Source organism: Lagenorhynchus albirostris, chromosome 7, assembly GCF_949774975.1.
Source record: "Lagenorhynchus albirostris chromosome 7, mLagAlb1.1, whole genome shotgun sequence".
In the NCBI taxonomy this organism is placed as follows: Eukaryota; Metazoa; Chordata; class Mammalia; order Artiodactyla; family Delphinidae; genus Lagenorhynchus; species Lagenorhynchus albirostris.
The window spans coordinates 19,185,780-19,206,262 of record NC_083101.1 but is presented as its reverse complement, the minus strand read 5'-3'; the positions used below and the strand labels follow the sequence as shown (position 1 = coordinate 19,206,262).

Sequence of the window (20,483 nt, the reverse complement as noted above, 5' to 3'; positions counted from 1 at the left end):
AATGCATTAAAACATCATATAGTAAAACATACCAGGCTGAAAATTAAGATATTAAAGCATTCAGTCAATGTTTCTTCATTTTTTTAAATAGTTAAGTTTGTGATTTCAGCACTGGTTGAGGAAACAATATCAAATGAAAGGAACTTGGTTTTATAAAGGGAATGAGGAGGAGGAGGAATAATTCATAGCTGATTGTGAGAAACCTGCAGAGTCTAGTTTTTGAACTCTATTAGTCTCAGCTCACAGATGTTGAAGCCGTGAAATCCACAATGAAAATAATACTGCAATTCAGCAGTGAAGCCTCCCGTTCTATGATCTTCAAGGTGCTAGGAAACACCTGAAACATACCTACTACCTTTCTTAACAGCCCTTTCATTAAAGAAGTTGAGATACAGTCAAGGACACCGATCTCGCCCTAGGTTCAGAACCCTTCAATACAGGAGATTAACGTTGTCTTGTGCTCACTGTGTGCCAAGCACAGTGCTTTGTCGTTTAAGTCTTGACTCTCGTGACTATGCCGTAGGAAGATATATGAACCCGGTTTCCAGATGGTGGGTCTAAGGCTTAAAGAAGTGGATCTACCCAAGGTGATGGTTATTGGTGAAGCTGAAATTCAAGCTCAGGACTGTTTGGATCCAAAGCCCAGGCTCTTTCTCCTTTAAATGATGGCTCTCAAAAATATTTACATATCAGAAATGGTTGTCATACAATCTCTGTATAGAGCTGAGAGGGAAGGAGCTAAATATGAAATTTTTAAGATCCTTTAAATCTGGGAAAAGATCAGGTATCCGCAAAATAAACAGGTAAGTATCTGCCTCTCAGTGTTGTTATTTATGTGATTATGAAACTTCAAATGTTGGGATGTTTGTCCTTCAAGAAGAAGAAAATAAAGCAGCCAATCCCTAAATTTAGATTAAAAAGAAAAGGGCAGATGAAAGAAATGTCTTTTGTATTTTCAATGGGCCGTCTCTATAGCAAATAAGCATTTGCTTAATCTTTTCTATGGCTTTCTGGTGATCTAATGATTTCTTTCTTGTTGGTACCCGCCTTCTACCTACCACAGTGCGATGTTGTCAGGATGATGGAAAACACTTGCTTATAAAAAAGACAATCTTATGAATTGGATCTGAGTTAACCAAAATGTGCAAATATTTAAATGCAAGATGTTCTTTCTTGTCATTAGTAAACAGATTTAAATTGTCCAATCACCCCCTGCCAAGAAGAGTCAGTACCTTAGATAGTTGGCACGTATACTATCTTGAAGAAGATAAAGAGATTTTCCCAAATGTCAGTGCAAATTTTATTTGCTTATTTATTTATAAAAATTTGCTTCTTGATAGAACAACTCCAAATTCAGGATTTTTATTCCCCCCACCAAATGATCTAGCAGTGCCAAATCCTACGCTACACCCAAGAAGTTCTGATCTCTTTAGCACTGAGTCACATTTTATCTAAGTTCCTGTTGAAGACATGGAATCAACACTCTACATAACCCAGAGCCTAGTCAATGTTACCGGTAATGGGGTTAAAGTCATAAAAGTAAACCCAGGCTTAAAATTCTGGCCCTGATAGTATTAACCGCGTGGTGTTAGTTAAACTGATTCAGCTTCTTTAAGCCTCAGTTTTGACTCTTGAAAAATAATAGCATTAATATTGTCCCTACCTTTTCCATAGGACTGGGTACTAATATTGAATCAGATAGTATGGTAGATTATTTGCTAGAGTCTCACTTATTTGTCTTCCTGTATCGGTGCCCCTTTGCAATGTCACTTTGAAGCTTCTCACATAAAGAGATGGATCTTTTCCCCCACCCCTTCAATCTGGACTGGCCTTGAGATTTGCTTTGATGGAAGTGACCCAGTGTCTTCTGTGAGCCTGCTCAGCCGCCGTGAGATCAGGCCCAGGCTAGCCCACCGGAGGCTGAGGGACCATGTGAGGCAGAAGGGCACCGTCCTGGCTGAGGCCGTCCTGGGCCAACCAGCCCCCAGCCCATACAGAGGCATAAGTGAGTCCAGTCAAGAACAGAAGAACTGTCCATCCCCAAACCACCAACGTGCAAAAGTATCATTTCAAGCCACAAGGTTTGGAGCTTGTTTTTTATGTAGCAAAAGCTAATTGAGGGCTTCCCTGGTGGCACAGTGGTTGGGAATCTGCCTGTCAATGCAGGGGACGCGAGTTCGAGCCCTGGTCCAGGAGGATCCCACATGCCGCGGAGCAACTAAGCCCGTGCGCCTCAACTACTGAGCCTATGCTCTAGGGCCCGTGAGCCACAACTACCAAGCCTGTGAGCCACAACTACTGAAGCCTGCATGCCTAGAGCCCGTGCTCCTCAACAAGAGAGGCCACCGCGATGAGGGGCCCCCGTGCCACAACGAGGAGTGGCCCCCGCTCGCCACAACTTCAGAAAGCCCGCACGTAGCAGCAAAGACCCAACGCGGCCAAAAATAAATATAAATAAAATAAATAAATTTGTAAAAAAAAAAAGCTCATGGATACAGATGCTCTGTAAGAGGGCACATTATCAACTAGAGATGCTTTGCAGTACAGTCAGCTTTATCCTTGTGTCAGTGGTATTAAAGGTGATACTCACGGGTCGTTGTCACCCTCTTCAGGCTTGGGCCCCGGGTATTGTTTTTCACGATGTGCAGAGATATCTCATACTCTTGCCCGGGAGCCAGGCCAGTTTGCCGGTACGTGGTCTCCGGCCTCCGCAGGCTTTTGGTGATCTCTTCCTCATCGTCTTTATTCTGAAATATAGAGGCACCTTTGTAAGACCTAAGGAGGTACCAGCTCCTTCATTTATGTGATTCCTTCATTCTGTATTCATGCCTTCCTCTTTCATCTATCACTAGGCACTGACTAAGCATCTGATCAGCATGGCAGGTGCTGAGGATATAGAGACATGAATACATCTCTCAAGTTGGTCTCTCCCTCCCACAGACCCCTCTACTCACCCCTTTGACACTCAAGTCAAATGACAGGCATGAGAACCAAAGGAACTCTGGAGTCACCAAATCAATCCTTCTTTTCATAGACGAGGAAGCCAGCATCCCAGAAGTCAGGTCATTGCCCCATCTTCCACATAGCTAGTAAGAGGCAGAGCTTGGCTTTGAGCTCAGGGACCACTTTCCTGCCTCACATGTGCTTTTAGGCACAGAGAGAAAGGATACTCAATCTCAGATATGCCTGGAGGCATTCTGAGACAGAGACCATTTCTTGTCTTCTTTGCCTCTGAGTGGAGATTTGTAAGACTGTCATGGGTACTCGGAACATAGAGATGACTTGCCATCCTCTTACTTAGGCTCTCAGCCCTAAGTGTTGTGCTTATTGTCTTCTTAAGTCACTTAAAAATAGATGCAGATGCACAGGGGCTACTTAGAGCCTTGTCCCCACCAAAAGCCAAGGAAGTGAGTTGATAGAAAAGTCTACAGAGCCCTGTGAGCATCTGTCAGATTCTCGTGGTTGAAGGCGCCCACTCCTCTGTGCTCCTTACCATATTCCGGAAGATGACCTCCCACGTTTCAAAAGCGATGTCCACAGGATCCCACTCCACTTCCACAGATGTCTCCTTGATGGACTTGAATTTTAGACCTTCAGGTGTAGGCAGGTCTGTCAGGAAGAGCACAGAGAGGAGGTAGAGATGACTATATGTGTGATGGAGCAGACAGACATGATTCCACTAAACCCCACAGGGCTGTCTGTCAGAGCTGGAGTCTATTTAAGGGTTCTCCTGGGATGCCGTCTACTATGAGGCATCATGGAAATTAATATCAATATAAGGACCAACCATATGATTGAATACTGGCAATTTCGTATGCTTAAACCTAATATGACAATAGACTTTGAAATCAGACAGATGGGCTAGAATCTCAGCTCCATCATCACGACTTTTGTGTGCTTGGTTGAGTTAACAAAATGCCCTGAACCTCAGTTTCTTCATCCAAGAGAAGGAGCTAAGTATGCCTACCCCTTGGGAATGTTTTGAGACTGCTGAGTCCCACAGTGACTGCTGGCCATGGTCCCTGGCCTGAAGCACAAGTTTAATAAAAGCAACCAATGTTACTATTACTAAGCAAAAAAGAACCAATTTCTAGCCACAGCTTGCTTTTTAGGAGTGGAGGTAATTATTCTGATGTTGAACTCTTAAAGGAAGAATAACGTGAACCTTGATGTCTCCACTTTTGTATTTTTTAAATATATAGACAGTGAGCTCCATAGAAAGGTAGTAGTAGAATAGAGTACTTCAGACTGCCAGGGTTCAAATCCTATCTCTACCACTTATTAACTGTGTGATATGGGATGAGATGCTTAACCATTCAGAGTCTCAGTTTCCTCATCTGTAAAATGGGTTAACAGTAGCTCCTGTCTCGTAGGGTTATTGTGAGTTAAATGAGTTAGTATGTGAGGACTTTCTTTAACAAATAATCAATGGGTTATAGGAAAAAGAATACATATATATGTATAACTGAATCACTTTGCTGTACAGCAGAAATTAACACAACATGATAAATCAACTATATGTCCATAAAATTTTTTAAAAATTCATTGGGCTTAACTGGATTCCAGAGTTTTAACTAGTGTAACTGCATAAAGACAGCCATAGAGCTGCAGGGGCAAAGGTGAGGCAGTAACTTATGGGGGGGCTGTGTACTGGACAGGAGGAGGGCAGTGGAGGCTGCCGAGAGGTGTTCTGCTCACTCACAAGTGGCCACCCTGGCGCTGACAGGAATGCTCTTCTTGTTCTCCAGGACAGCGAACACGCGGATAAGGTACTCCACGCCAGGCTCCAACTCCTGGATGGTGGTGGACGTCTGGTTTCCAGGGACGCGGAACTGCATTTCTAGGCCGTCTTCGTGGGTGGGCGTGTACACGATGAGGTACTCTGTGACCCGCATCTCATTTTCCCAGGCCAGGTTTATGGTCTCTTCTGTCACTTCTGTCACGATGAGGTCTCTGGGAGGGGACACTGGCAAGAATAAGGAAGGACAGTTTGGGTCAGATGGTGTCATAACGCACTCAATGAATTCCCTCTTGGTTTGTTTCCCTGGACCTGTCTCTTCCCCCAGTCACGGAGCCCTGAAATCCAGCTTCCACTTTCTAAAATGCAGACTCATCAAGGATCCTCCTGCTGTGACCCATCTTCAAAACCTTTGGTGGCCATCCCTTGCCTTCAGGCTAAAGTTCCAGGTCTGCAGCGTGGCCTTCAGGGCTCTTTGTGAACTGGCCCCTCCGACTTCTCCACTCCCTGGACCTTAGTTCACATTTAGGCCATCTGCATGGGAAAGTGCAGCCTGGGCTTGGCTTTCTGCTCTGAACTTCACGTCATACATTCTTAGCACTGGAAGGGTATTTTAGGCTCATCTGGTCCAACTCTTTCCTTTTCTGAGAGGTGAGTGAGGCAGAGGGACTTGCTCAACTTTGCTTACTCATCAAATTTGGAAGGTACCTCTCCTCCCGGCCAGCCTGGTCTTCCTTCCAACCAGGCTTTCCTGGCTTGGCCATGTCAAACACAGAGCCGTGTGTTTGTTTTTATGTGCCAATGGCTTTAATCAAGGCAGAAAGTCTCCATTACGACAGGTATATAAGGGTGGATGAGGGAAGTACAAAGAAGACCCTCGTTAAACATGAGCATTATCGGTCTTTGCTGTGTTTTCACTCAACCAGTGTTTACTTACTGAATACATGCCCTGTGCTAACTGCTGGGATAATGCTCCTTTAAGGCACTCACAGTCCTTGGGATAAAAGACAGCAACAAAAAGGTGATTAAGAGACGGGCCTGTTTCATAGGTGATCAGCACTTCATCTTTAGCTGAATGTGCATTTAAAACAGTTTGTTTTATGTAATCTCACTGTCCGTTCAATTTAGCTGAGTTTTTACTTCCATTCAAATGAGGGATTTAGTTCATTATTGGTTCCATGTCAATACAGAGTAGGAAAGAAGGTTGATGTTTAGCAAAAGGGAGGTGAGCATTTCATCTACCCTCTTCGTGGGCACTGGGTGTTAAACTCAGCGTAGATGAGTTACCCAGATTCAGGTACCAGCTCTGTGATGTATAAGCTGTGTGTCCTTGGGACAATTCCATAACCTCTCTGAGCCTCTGAGCCCTCAAATAGATAGCTCTGTAACAGGTAAGTCAAAGAGTCGGTGTGTGTGTGTGTGTGTGTGTGTGTGTGTGTGTGTGTGTGTGTGTGTGTGTGTGTGTTTGGTATAACATGGAGTTCTCCAGCACACGCCAACTCGATGATGGCTGTCCTCACGCTAGTTCGCTGGAGCGCTGGTACTCACCTTGGGAGCAGTCTTCTCCGGTGTAGCCCTCATTGCAGATGCAGCGGCCGGAGATGCACTGCCCCCAGTTGCTGCAGTCGTTGGGGCAGGAGCGCTGCCCGCAGTCCAACCCAGTGAAGCCCTCGTGGCACACGCACTGGCCGTCCACGCAGCGGCCCTGGCCGTGACAGTCGTCGGGACACCTGCGCTGCCCGCAGTCCTTGCCCGTGAAGCCCCCGTGGCACACGCACTGGCCGTCCACGCAGCGGCCCCGGCCGTGGCAGTCGCCGGGACAGGAGAGGTCTGCGCAGTCAGGGCCGGCGAAGCCGTCCTCGCACACACACCGCCCGTCCACGCAGCGGCCCCGTTGGCTGCAGTCCTGGGGGCAGCGCAGCTCCCGGCAGTCCTCACCCATGTAGGCGTCATCACAGACACACATGCCATTCAGGCAGCGGCCGTGCTGGTAACAGTCATGGGGGCAGCTCATCTCGCTACAGTCATAGCCCTGGAAGCCGAGTTCGCACTCGCACCGCCCCTGCACACAGCGCCCGCGGCCGTGACAGTCGTTGGGGCACCGCAGCTGCCCGCAGTCCTCCCCAGTGCGACCCTCGTTGCACACGCACTGCCCGTTGACGCAGCGGCCATGGCCGCTGCAGTCGTGGGGACACCGGAGCTCACCGCAGTCCGCGCCCGTGAAGCCGTCGTCGCACTCGCAGTGCCCGTCCAGGCAGCGGCCGCGGTCGTGGCAGTCAGAGGGACAGCGCTTCTCGCTGCAGTCCGCACCCGCGAAGCCCTCGTCGCACACGCACTGGCCCTCGTCGCAGCGGCCGCGGCCGTGGCAGGCGTGGGGGCAGGCGAGCTGGCCGCAGTCCTCACCCGCGAAGCCCTCGTCGCAGTAGCAGGTGCCGTTGACGCAGCGGCCGCGGTCGAAGCAGTCGTTGGGGCAGACGAGCTCGCCGCAGTCCTCGCCCGTGAAGCCCTCATCGCACACGCACTCGTTCTCCACGCAGCTCCCGCGGCCGCGGCAGTTGTGCAGACACAGGGGCTCGTTGCAGTCCTCGCCGGCGAAGCCGTCCTGACACACACAGCGGCCGTCCACGCAGCGGCCGTGCTCCTCGCTGCAGGGCACTGGGCAGGGCTCCTGGCTGCAGTCCACCCCCGAATAGCCTTCGAAGCAGACGCAGGTCCCGTTCATGCACTTGCCCTGGTCATTGCAGTCGCTGGGACAGGCCAGCTGGCCGCAGTCCTCCCCCGTGAAGCCCTTGTCACACACGCACTGCCCGTCCAGGCACTGGCCTCGCAGGTGACAGTTGCCTGGACATTCAGGCTCAGAGCAGTTGGGGCCTTTCCAGCCCGGTTCACACACACAGCCACAGCCTTCAGTGCTGAAGTTGCCCCGGCCGCTGCAGAAGGGTTTGGTGTCCAGGTGGCCTGCAGGGAGGGAAGAGAACAGAGGCTCTCCACTGAGCACCAGCAGCCCAGTTTCTTGGTTTGTAGCCACAAAACCCAAATTCAAATTCAGCCAGAGCAGGGTTGCACCCTCAGGCCCCATCTGGCTTGAAAACCACTTGCTTATTGTGTGAAATCAGTTGGGGCCTCATCTAATGGTACTAGGTGGGAATTCTTAACCTGTACTCTCTGAAATTGTAGGTTCATATGCAGATTCTGTGTGTGTGTGTGTGTGTGTGTGTGTGTGTGTGTGTATGTGTGTATATTTCCATCCCTGGGGAGAACTCCCATAGTTTTCATCAAATTTCCAAGTAATCCCGTGACCCAAAGGTTACGAATCACTGCCTGTGCAATGCATTATGCTGGCCTGTGTTGTTACTTTTCCCGTACCTAGCCAAGGTCAGACATACAGGAGAATAAGTGTTTCACCAAGAAATAATTGTTGAACTGAACTCAGTTCTGATGCCTCGACTCAATAGCTGTGCTGCATTTGCAAAAAATTTTAGACGCTCTGGAGCTGTTTCTTCATCGGTCAGGTGGGACCAATGGCCCACTTCCCTGGGTAAATCAGGTTAAACGAGGACATTAAGGACCCGCTGTTGTGCTTACTGTGGTTTCCTTTTGCAGAGCGCTTTGGGTCGACTCAAGTTGTTATGTGTGTTTATGTGACCAAAACCTTCTAACTTTTTTGTAACTGAAATGAGGCAGCTAAGGAGTGGCTTTTTTTTTTTTTGCGGTACGCGGGCCTCTCACTGTTGTGTCCTCTCCCGCTGCGGAGCACAGGCTCCGGACGCGCAGTCTCAACAGCCATGGCTCACGGACCCAGCCGCTCTGCGGCATGTGGGATCTTCCCGGACCGGGGTGCGAACCCGTGTCCCCTGCATCGGCAGGCGGACTCTCAACCACTGCGCCACCAGGGAAGCCCAGGAGTGGCTTTCTAATTCTGTGAGGACAGCTTTGCATTGGGCTCAGCGCTCACAAAGCTCATGTGCCTCCATCTCCTTTCCTCTCTATCCTGAAAGCTGCGGTGGTGGGTGAATACGAGGAATACGTGGCCAGGGCTGCTGTGACTCTGGCTGTTTGAAGTCTCTGTAATGTCTTGGCTTAACTTGCAGCACTGGCTGGTGTGGTCTCCATGGAGCCGAGGAGAAGAAACAAACAAAACTCACTCCATTTTCTCTGCATGTAAATACAGTTGAATTAATACACTTTATCTCCTTCCTGACAGCAGGAGGGAAGTCCATTTTAAGAAAAAAGTTGGCTTGGAGAGTGAGAATCTAAACCTATGTTGTCTAGTATGGTAGCCACCAGACACACGTGGCTTCTGAACAACTGAATTGTGGCTAGTCTGGATTGAGATGTGCTCTAGCTGGGAACTACATACACACTGGATTTCAAAGACTTAGCATAAAAGAAAAGAATGTAAAATGTCCATTAACAATTTTTGTATTGATTCCAAGCTGAAAGATTATTTACTTATATTGGATAGATGATTAAAATCATTTTTACCTGTTCCTTTTTTCTTTCATTAATGTGACTATTGGAAAAGTTAATTACATACATGGCTCAGATTACAGTTCTAATGGACAGCACTGCATTAACCATGTTTTTTTTTAACCCATTCTTTAGCATTAGTCCTATTGTGTAAGTGCCCCCTGCGTTTTGCCAGGGAGTTGACAGAAGTGGAAGATAAAGTCATTTGTGCATAAAGAAAACTTTTTTGTTGCTGTTGCTTTTGCCTTGGAAACCTAAAGGATGTCCTATAGTACTCTCCACTTACAACAATTAGGGCTACTCTTGAAATAATCTGCCAAGATACTTTCTAGTATTTTTTATGAGCAGCAGAAATAGAGATTTTCATCTCTGATTTGAAGCTGTTGAAGCCCCTGTAGCTCTGTCAACTTCAGGGGATGAAGATGAAGACAAACTTCCAAAGCGACACAATTCCTTAAAAAAAGATGCACCTGGAGACAGGGTATCACTGGGATAGCGTGAGTTGTGGAGACACACAGGCACCTTCAAAGCTCCTATCTCTTATCACTCTTTGAGTCATCTTGCACCAGCTGTTTAACTGTTTTGAGTCTCCTTTCTTAGATCTGTAGAGAGGGGGTATTGAACCTTATCTCAAAGGGTTGTTGGAAGGATTAAATGAGATGGTGAATTACAATTCCTGGTACATAAAGGGGCTCAATTCATATTGCGATCATCATCGTTGCTGCCGTTAAACTGGAACATTTTTTCTATTTCCCACAGATTTTGCATCACCGTAGGCAGCACTGTAACTTTGCAAGAACACTGGGGTGTGGAATACTGTAGTTTAAGTCCTAACTTGGCCACTTACGGCAGGACCTTGAGGAATCCCAACTTCCTTCTAGGCCTTAGTTTCCCTATTTGTACAACGAAGTGATGGGGCTACCTCACCACTTTTCAGAGAACGATCTTTGGGTTAGGGATTTCAAAATAAATTCATAGGTTTTAAGGGTAGAGAATGAGTAGATTTCATTGTCAAGTAAGTTTTAGAAACTCGTACTTAAACTAAAATAGGGTTTTTCAAAGCAGGAATTCTCAGAGGCCTGAAAATTCCTCTGAGAAACACTTGTCACCAAGACTCTCCAAGAGCAGAACGGAGATGATTACGTTCTGCACAATCATTTGTCCATAAAATCTCTTTTGAATGAACACCTTGTGAGGCTAGTTCCCCAGGGAGCCCACTCTGGAAAACAACCGATGGGTCCTGGCCTGCTCACGTGTACAGTGAGGGGCTGGGCCGGTCACCAGCTCCTACCTTCGGCAGGCTGGAAGCAGCAGCCTGCTCCCAAGGTGCACTGCTCCCGCAGGGAAGACACCAGGTTCTCTAGCTCCTCCAGTCTGCTCAGAAGCTCCTTGATGTCAGGAGCAGCGGCACAACCACAGGCCCGGCGGGGGATGTTGATGCGGTGTGTGAAGACGATCTGGTTTTCCCCATCTACCGTGTGCTCCTGGAAGCTCTCCCTGGGCTCTGACAGTGGGACCAAGTCTTTCTCCCCACTGGCTGATTCCAGATCCACCGAGCACTGGGACCCCACAGGCAGCTTGATGTTGTAGACGTGATTAAACACCACCGGCTGGTTCTCCTCTGGCAGGGTGACATTCACCCCACTCTGTCGCTTGTGCCGGATGACTTTCTTGAGGACTCCCCCTTCGGCAGGAAGGGCAAGCAGAGCTAGGAAGATGCCTGCCAACAGCCGAGTCACGACCCCCATGGTGGAGGTGGGTTTGGCTGAAGGTTCCCGAGGTTCTACGGTCCTAGGGTATCTCACTCTTAGGCAGAATTGGGGATTTGGAAGCTGAGAGTAGAATCCAAATCCGTTGTTCCTGATCTTCTTGAAGGAATTCTCTTCTACAAGTAAACAAAGGAAAACAATAAGCTTGTTAGTATCTACTGGTCATTGGATATCTGCAATTCCAAGTGCATTTATATTTCCTGTGTTTGAAGGTCTCCTTTTATTCCTTCAGTGTGCACTGCGGTGTGGATATAAAATGGTCTCTAAAAGAATTTTGCAATCTTGAAGGAATGACTTCACTCATTATTCAATATTTGGAAATATAGGGAGACAGCAGAAAGGACAAGACAGATCAGATGCGGGTTTGGATCTCAGCTCTAGTTCTGGGCCTTTGGGCAAGTTATATAACTTTTATTTGTCTTATTTCACTTCTGTACAGTGAAGATAATAACGTCAATGTTAAAGTAATGATGGAAGTGAAAACAATAAGTAGAAATCATTCATATAGTCATGAAGCCCTTCACTATTTACCGGATGAGCACGCTGAGTGATATGAAGGCCGTAGTCCCATAGATGTCCAGTAACTCCTCCCTCTTATTATTGACCCTCCAATCTAAGATTAACTCCATCTGCTGGTTTTCCTCTGCTGTGAGAGGCAGAGGTGAAAATGAAAGACTTTAGAAAGCAAACTGAGTTTTTACTGTAACTGAGCATCTAACTAGTTATGTGGCTGTTGGAATAGTATTCTACCTCTTTGAACCTCAATTCCTCTTCTTTTCGATTTATTTCTAAAACCTTAAAAGGTCAAGTTTTTAGAAGAACCTGACAGAATGTTCCTGAACCAGTTATCCAAACTATGACCCAGGGCAAGAGATGACTCAGAAAGATGTCCATGAGCCCTCGATGTCTTCTGCAATCAACAAGTACTTATTCTTTTTTTTTTTAAATTAATTACTTATTTTTGGCTGCGTTGGGTCTTCATTGCTGCGTGCAGGCTTTTCTCTAGTTGTGGCGAGCAGGGGCTATTCTTCCTTGTGGTGCATGGGCTTCTCACTGCAGTGGCTTCGCCTGTTGCAGAGCATGGGCTCTAGGCACGCAGGCTCAGTAGTTGTGGCTTGCGGGCTCTAGAGCGCAGGCTCAGTAGTTGTGGCGCTCGGGCTTAGTTGCTCTGCAGCATGTGGGATTTTCCCGGACCAGGGCTCGAACCTGTGTCCCCTGCATTGGCGGGAGGATTCTTAACCACTGCGCCACCAGGGAAGTCCCAACAAGTACTTATTCTATTCTTACTGAGCGTCGTACACTGAATCATATCTTCCCCTCCCCCCCAAATTCATACTTGAAGTCCTAACCCTCAGTGTGACTATATTTGGAGATAGGACTCTTAGGGAGGTAATCAAGGTTAAATGAAGGTCATGAGGGTGGGGCCCTAATCTGATGATAGTATTGGTGTCCTTAAAAGAAGAGGAAGAGACCTCAGATCTCTCTCTGACTCTGTGTCTGTTTGTGCACAGCAGAAAGGCCATATGAGGACACAGTGAGAAGGTGGCCATCTGTATGCTTTATCATTCAAATTAGTTTCCTAATAAGAGTTTGTGGATCTGTGATGTAGGCAAGCCCACTGAATGAAAATTATTATGAAGAGGAGAACTTGGCAAGTTCTCTTCTTTCAAACTGCCATAGCCTATCTTAGTTGTTTACCGGACAAATATTTATTGATTGCGTATTCTACTGCAGTTGTTTGAACTCTCTTTGCCTTCCACAAAGTCCTTCTTTCTCACCCTCTTCTCATCAATTCTTAGCTCTTTTTTTTTTTTTTTGTGAGAAAGGGCCATGGGCCAAATTTGCAATGCTTTTGGACTTTTACCCAACACTTTTGTGTGTGTTGTTAAATGACTTAAATTTCCATCTAAAAGGCTGTTAGAATTGTTGGTTGAGACTTTAATGCAACAAATCTAGGGAAATAATGACCAGAGTATATGGGTTGAGTGAGGATTTTTCACTCTGTATGTGCATTGGCACAGCCCAACGCTGCGTTGTTTGGAGGAAAGAAATGTGATTCTTGAGGGTTGTGGATTTTCCATATGGCTCATGGTGGTCTGAGGGCAGGTGGCTGTGTTTTCACTTTGGGAAGGACCTATTATACCTTCAGAGCGGTGGAAAATGTCTAGACTTTGGAATTAGACACACCTGAGTACAAATGCCACTCACTAACTCTGTGACTTGGGCAAGCTATTGATATTTATCCTCTCTAAACCATGATCTCACTTTCACAATGGGGTCAAAATCCTTCCAGAGGGAATTATAAATTAAAGATCTGCACAGAAAACACCCAGCATAGTGTCAAGCCCATAACAGGCACATATTAAAAAGTAGCTGCTATTTCGTTATGCCCTGAAGAACAAAACCTAGCATGAGTCCAGGCCGATAGCCTCCTTTTGCTTAAGCTTGACCTCTTCATTGAATCCAGTACTAAACCCAACAGCAACTTGGATCTAGATCAAAGAGGAGCTGTAGAATCACTGATGGGTGAGGGGGTAAACCTTGTGAAGATAAATTTACTAGAACTGGAAATATTTACACCAGAGAAGCAAACATACAAAGCAAATAGTAATCTTTAAGAATGTAAAATTAAAAAAAAAAAGAATGTAAAATATTCTTATGCAGACAACTGGCTGGTTAATGTCTCCTCTGAGGATAGACCTAGGGAAAATTACTTTAGATTACAGTTTGTGATATCTAGGTTAGACATGAAGGATCATGTTCGGACAGTAGGGCTTTTAAAATCGGAGAATGAGCAACTTATTCTGTAGAGATTCTTTAGAAAGCACAAGCAGATTCTTATCTTTATAGGAAGTGACCAGTTAATGGAAGGTCTGGAAACTATCTTGTAGGGGGAAGGAGTGTGGACCTGTACATGTTTATTCTGTAGCTGAGAAAGCCAAGATTGAGAGGAACAGGATTCCTGTGATTCCTATAAATCCTGGGGAAGCAGGAGCTGGCTTGTCCCTTGTGGCCTCAAAGGACAAAACAAGTGCCAATATGTGTGTATGTTAGGGGTGGAGAGGAGGGTTGGCTACAAGAAGGCAAATTTCAGCACAACAGAAGAAATATGTTTCTAATTGGAATTATCCAATAGAAAGGGCTTCTTTGAGAATATGGCAAGCTCCAAGGCCCTGGAATGTAAATAGAAGAGTGTTGAAGAGCACAAGTTTGTGGACAAACTGTCTTGAGTCATTGTTCGACCACTTCCTCTCCCTTGGGCAAACTATCTATACCACAGGCCAGAGTCATTTCATCAATAAAACATGCTACGAGTGTCCTCGTAGGACTACTTCGGAAAGTGCGTGAGATAATGTGTGTGGTGGGAATGGTACAGTCTTTGGCAGCAGCAAGAGCGCAATAAAGGGGAGCTTTTGTTGTAAAAATATGGACTTCAATTAGTATTTTTTCCAGGATTTTCTTCCCCCCAACTCTTGAAACTCCTACCTTGGCATATGCAGTTCTGTTTTTCTAAGCAAGGGTGAGTTCTGCAGTGAAGTGAAGGAATCTCTGTCTCAGAGCCCCCAGGCAAATATGTCCTGGGAGATATCTCTATATTTATCTCTTTCCCTATCTCCACATCTACATCTGTATCTACATCTTTATCTTTATCTACATCTCTACCTATACCTATGTCCATATCCCTGTCTACGTCTATACCTGTATCTATCTATCTATCTATCTGTCTACTCTCTATCTACCTAGTTATCTATCTTCTATCTTTTATGGAGAGATTAAAGGATCTGTTTGTCAATGTTTGCAAAGGTGAAAGGAGGGCACCAGGAAGAGACACAGCCTTTGTATTGGCTCAATACACAGATTGTTGGGGTCACACATCCAGGACAAAGCGGCTATATCCAGGCCATGCACGTTGCCTTGCTCTGTAACCTGCCTCGGCATATATGCTAAGTGCAGAAAAGTACACGTGTGGCTCAGACTCTACTTTCTGTTTTTATCAAAAGAAACTTTTGGAGCCAAATTAACTCTGTGATTGTGTTCGTGGCTCTTTAGGTGCCTTCATTCCTGTTACCTTTTCAAGCATAATTAATCTGGAGGAGAAAAAAAAAACTACCTTAAAGATTTCTTCATGAGAGAGAGGGTTTAAGAAGAGGAAGAAAACTTTGAATTCTTTGGTCCAGAGCTGCATTATTCAAATTCAATACGGTAGCCACTAGCTACAAGTGGCTATTAAAATTAAATACAATTAAAAATTCCATCCTCAATTGTACTGTTCACATTTCAAGCGCTTAATAGCAATGTGGCTAGTGGCTATAATTCAGACAGTGTGGATAAATAACATTTCCATCATTGCAGGAAATTCTGTTTAGCAGTGCAAGTTTAGAAGTCCGCTTGGTTATGTTAAGCCCATGGTACAAATGAGGAAACTGAGGCTCTGAGAGGTTAAAAGGAGTCTAAAAAAGAAAGGTAGGATATTGCTAAGTCTCCTATCTAATTAAAATTGGTGAGTACCTCACCTGCAGATGCCAGGAGACTAGAGAAGATGACATCTTTTTAGTTAACATAAGCAAATATTTATGTGCACTGTAACTTCCATACCTTACATGTTCAAACATATCCAGGTACAAGTGAGGAGTGGTCTTTATGGCTGTTGTCCTCCTCAGATATGAAGGGACATGGAGCTTGCCCCAGGTCATCATCCTTTCCCATCCTTTCTTGGGATATGAAATCTTTTTTCTTTTTCTCTCTGCATACCTTAGAACCCCAAGTTTTCCACGAGATTCTTCTCAAATAAAACCGAAGATAGATTGCCCAGGAGCCACTCTGGCTACACCTAACATCTTGTTCTGCCCTGCCTCACCTTTCTCTTGGGAGCTGGTGGGTTTGTCGAAATTAACTCATGGCTCCCCTGCTTCTGTTGACTCTGTACTACTTTGCTGCAGACTTTTTGAGGGGACTCAGTCCATTTTCTTCAGTAGTCTGATGAAGTGGCTAGGTATGGGAGAAAGAGCCTGGTCTTTGCAGAGAAATAGACCTGTGTTAGAATCCAGCTCTTCCACTTGCTAGCTGCTACCTGTGGCCATTCACTTCCCCCTCTGAGTATCACTTGCTTCATCTCCTGCATGGCTATATATATATGCTTATTTTATAAAGTTATGAGAAGATGGGATAAAATGAGATGTATCTTAAGCTACCAGCACAGTGCCTGGCACATAGTAGGTACTTAACATGGTAGCTAATGATAATAGAAACAATAATAACGACACTGGTCAAATAGAGAGTAGATTAGAAAGGAAAGTTTGCATCCAGAAGGCATGGGAGAATTAGGGAATTACGTCATGGCTATGACAATGATGTAATAGGCAACAAAAGAGATTGGCTAACCTGGGTCTTTTAAGGTTCAAAGTGGAGGGTGGCTACATTCTCTTGAGGGGCTGAAGAAAGACACCTCGAAAGAGGTGGCACCTGAGATGAGCCTGAAGGATGGGTGGGATTCTAAAAAGTGGTTGGTTACAACAGAGTAGGTGGATTGAACTTGCACCCTACCCACCTACCCTTCTAGATTAGGCGTCTAGAAAGAGGCAATAGCGTGAGAAAAGGCAAGGAATGCATGGGTGAGGAGGGGAATGAGGAAGGAGACAGTGATAACAGCAGCTTCCCTCTGCAGCTGCCTGATGTAGGCAAAAGTGGGGTAACACGTACGGAATACTGACGTCCTGGTTCTACTGGGGTGTATAAGATGTGTAGGGGAGTGGAAAGGAGAGAGCACGTGGAGTTGGTACAGCCAGTGAGGAGAGCATGAATGGTCAATGTGAAGGGCTGGTCCTGAGCCCAGGAAGCACTGCTGTGTCTTTCTAAGACTAGGTGCCTAATGGCTCAGTGTCATCTGTGGAGAAGATTAGGGAAAACATAGGCTTCTGTATTTAGTCCTTTGGTCTGCAAATACCTGGCAAACTTATGTTGCCTCCCCTTTATAAAAAAAAGGAAGAAAAGAAAAGATAAAACAATGGTCTTGAAGCCTTTTTTTTTTTTTGATGGAGGGAGGTGTTAAAATGTTAGGACTTCCAACAAGGACCTACTGTACAGCACAGGGAACTCTGCTCAATATTATGTGACAACCTAAACAGGAAAAGAATTTGAAAAAGAATAGATACATGTATATGTTTAACTCACTTTGCTGTACACCTGAAACGAACACAACATTGTTAATCAACTATACTCCAATACGAAATAAAAATTTTAAAAATGTTAAGCCTTCATCACTGATGAAAGATAAAAATTAGTTCTTGTTTCAGTTCCTTTGATATTAGCTGTGGCCAGTGTAGGATGATATCTCCAGATTTGGGCATTATAGATTTTTATTCAGAACATTACTGTGAAGTAACATTCATTTAATATTTAATGGGGAAACCTCGGTCAGGTCAGTGTCATGGCAGCTGTGTCCCAAGAGCCTTTTGGTTTACAGTTGTATACTCTGAGGTGCCTCTTGGATTGTTATCAGATCTTCCCTTTTTTTTTTTTTTTTTTTCTTCCAGCAGAGCTGTTTGATGGCTAACCTTTTGGAAGCAGCATGGAATAAACAAACTGAGGGTTATTTTTAGGCACTTCACCACAGGACAAAGACCGTTGCTTAGATGAAGGAATCAACAATCTTTGAATGTTTCCCGGTTCACAGCTGGAGAATAAAGTTTCATTTTTAGATTAAGATAAAATTTCCAACTGGCTAGAATCATATTTCAGAATACTTATGACTTCACTTTTAGTAACTCAGGGAATATATTTATCTTGTTGACTTAGGCATTTACGTCAAACAGCCTTGGCTGGGGGGCCAAGAAGATTCCTACTGTTTAGAAATGCAGATGAATTTCTTTCCACATCATTTTGGCAACACCTGAGACAGATCACATTAAATTTTTCTTCCTGCAGGCAAGAGAATTTTATTGTGCACAGTCAGTTAAGCATGGAGTTACTTGCATGGGCGTTCTTAAAGGTTGTAGAATTCCTCACCCCTTGTCCTTCCCAACATCCATAAATTCCTTGTTGGAATGTGTCAGGAAGAGAGAGAAGCTAAGAAACAGCCTGAAGTGTGGATTTTTTCCGAGGATATCTGAGCCTTACACTTGATTGAGTCCAGCACCACCTGTGTCTTAAAAGAATTGAGCAAACACTGCCTGCCTAAGCAAAGCCCCTCCGAGCCCTGGGTGTTGGAGTGTTGGGTGTTGGAATTCCAGCACTGAGAAGCACTTTTCCATTTAGGTAGTAGGGTGGCGTAGCTGGCGCCCAGTTCAGATGCTTGTAGAGCCAGCAGTCATTTCAGAGTCCTGGGAATTAAGTCATTTTTAAAATCATTCATTCTTGCATTCAACAGATGAGTTGAATGAGTGTTAAGACCAGGCTATGGGGGCTTCCCTGGTGGTGCAGTGGTTGAGAATCCGCCTGCCAATGCAGGGGACATGGGTTCGAGCCCTGGGCCGGGAAGATCCCACATGCCGCGGAGCGACTAAGCCTGTGCACCACAACTACTGAGCGTGTGCTCTAGAGCCCGTGAGCCACAACTGCTGAGCCGTGTGCTGCAGCTACTGAAGCCCGCACACCTAGAGCCCGTGCTCTGCAACAGGAGAAGCCACCGCAATGAGAAGCCCGTGCACCGCAACGAAGAGTAGCCCCCGCTCGCCGCAACTAGAGAAAGCCTGCGCACAGCAACGAAGACCCAACGCAGCCAAAAGCAAATAAAATAAATAAATTTATATATATATAAAAAAAGACCAGGCTATGGGATAGATCAAGGGGTAGTGAGGTGTTTCAGAGACCAATGATGGGTAGTTCCTGTTCTCAATCAGTTCATAGTCCAGTAAAGGAAACAGACAGGTAAGCAAATACTTATAGGGAAGAATGATAGATGCTAAAACTGACAAATCTCCAAGGAGGGTCTGTGCAGTGTTTGTGAATATCTGCTCTAGAATCAGCCAAATACTGTGGATTCTGGTCCTGCCACTTGCTATCAGTTTGAATCCTATGGAATTGCCATTTTCGTAGGTCAAATATGGTTGGATAGGGGCAACTTCATAGAGCTCCATTTAGAAGCTTTGACCTTAGATGTGTAACATTGCCTCTCTGAGCCTCAGCTTTCTTGTCTGTAAAGTGGCAACACTCATAAAAACCCCACAATAAAGTTCTTTCAACTGCAAGTGAGAAGAAAATGAGATCAAATGAGATAACACATGGAAATATTTAGGACAGTGCCTAACAGGAGGGAGGTCTTAGTAACCGGTTTATTGTTCTTGTGTGATGATTTGTGTCTTTTGTTTGAAGAAGGCAGTTCGTGGAAGGCTAGTCTCTGAAGGATGAGGGATTCCTAAGAGAATTTTGGGGAGCCTCCTTCTGCCCACTGTTGCTTTTTCCATAAAAGTGTAAAATTCTTAGTGTTTTCAGTTTGTCAAGTGACAGAGACACTCTGAAATCCTTAGGAGAAGAGGAGACTGTGTCTATAGTCCTGGTTTTCCTCCTAGCCTACATATTCTCATTCAGTAGCAAGAAAAGCAAGCCTGTGAGCCCAGGGTGGAGCTCTTTTCTGGCAGGTCAGTCCCCTGGCTAAGAGGCAGTGCTGCTACTGGGTGGTTGTCCATGCTGCTCAGCCAGGTCTTTCTCCAGAACAGGCTGCCTGTGGTTTAGTTTTTCAAGACATTGCTTCTGACGGGAAATGTTTGGCTCAGTTTTTCAGTACTTTCGATAGACACAGACAGACATTGGATTATAGAATCAACATCAGACTTGAGCAGGCTTAGAATCAACTGTAGAAGATTGAGTCCAGGGGTGGCAAGCCTGTGGCACCCACACGCATCCTTCCAGTGTACATGGCAGACATTGCTAATTGATGCCCACATGCTTCCATGCCCCCAACCTGAGAGTTATTACGAATATATCGCTTCAGGCAGCCACATTGAATGGAGTAAAAGTAGTACATGACATGAAAGAGAATATCTGAACTGAAACACCCAGAGAGGGTCACCGGCTAATTAGTGGTAAAGCAAATATTAAAACCCAGATATCCTACCTTTTTTGTCAGTGAATTTGATTAAGGTTTATCTCTTCCCTGAAACCACTGCGAGGCCTTCAACAATAAGTGCATATGAAAGGTTTCTAGTAATTCCTAGTCTGTGGTCATTGTATTGGTCCCTAGAAAGAAATATCAGCAATGGGATCTTGGAGAGCATCTGTGTTAAGAGATGTCCAGATTTCTTTGTGCTATAGGGTTTCTTCAGTTGCCACCATCCATCCATCCATCATCCGACTATGCATCTTTTCAGTACGTATTTATTAAATACCTACCATATGCCAAACCCTGAGTTAAGCATAAGGGATACAAAAATGAAGGGGATAAGCATGTTCTCTATTATCAAAAAGCTTACAGTTTCCCCCGGAAAGGTCACAAAATAGAATTGACTTTAAATCCATGTATTGTGGATTGAATATTTGTGGTATACTTAAGTGTCCCTGCACACTGTAAG

General features: G+C 45.3%; 1 protein-coding gene across 6 annotated transcripts in view; it reads right to left on the bottom strand.

The window, feature by feature from the left end:
- TNC (tenascin C) overlaps positions 1 to 20,483 on the bottom strand; it is a 93,974-nt gene that overhangs the window by 56,157 nt on the left and 17,334 nt on the right. For all 6 annotated transcript variants that reach the window (XM_060154523.1, XM_060154517.1, XM_060154518.1 and 3 more), the window contains exons 2-6: positions 10,500 to 11,093; positions 6,287 to 7,696; positions 4,703 to 4,966; positions 3,494 to 3,609; positions 2,591 to 2,747 (exon numbers count right to left, since the gene is read on the bottom strand). In XM_060154523.1, the coding sequence (XP_060010506.1) occupies positions 2,591 to 2,747; positions 3,494 to 3,609; positions 4,703 to 4,966; positions 6,287 to 7,696; positions 10,500 to 10,956 (2,404 nt within the window). In that variant the 5' untranslated portion in view covers positions 10,957 to 11,093. The remainder of the gene's footprint in view (positions 1 to 2,590; positions 2,748 to 3,493; positions 3,610 to 4,702; positions 4,967 to 6,286; positions 7,697 to 10,499; positions 11,094 to 20,483) is intronic.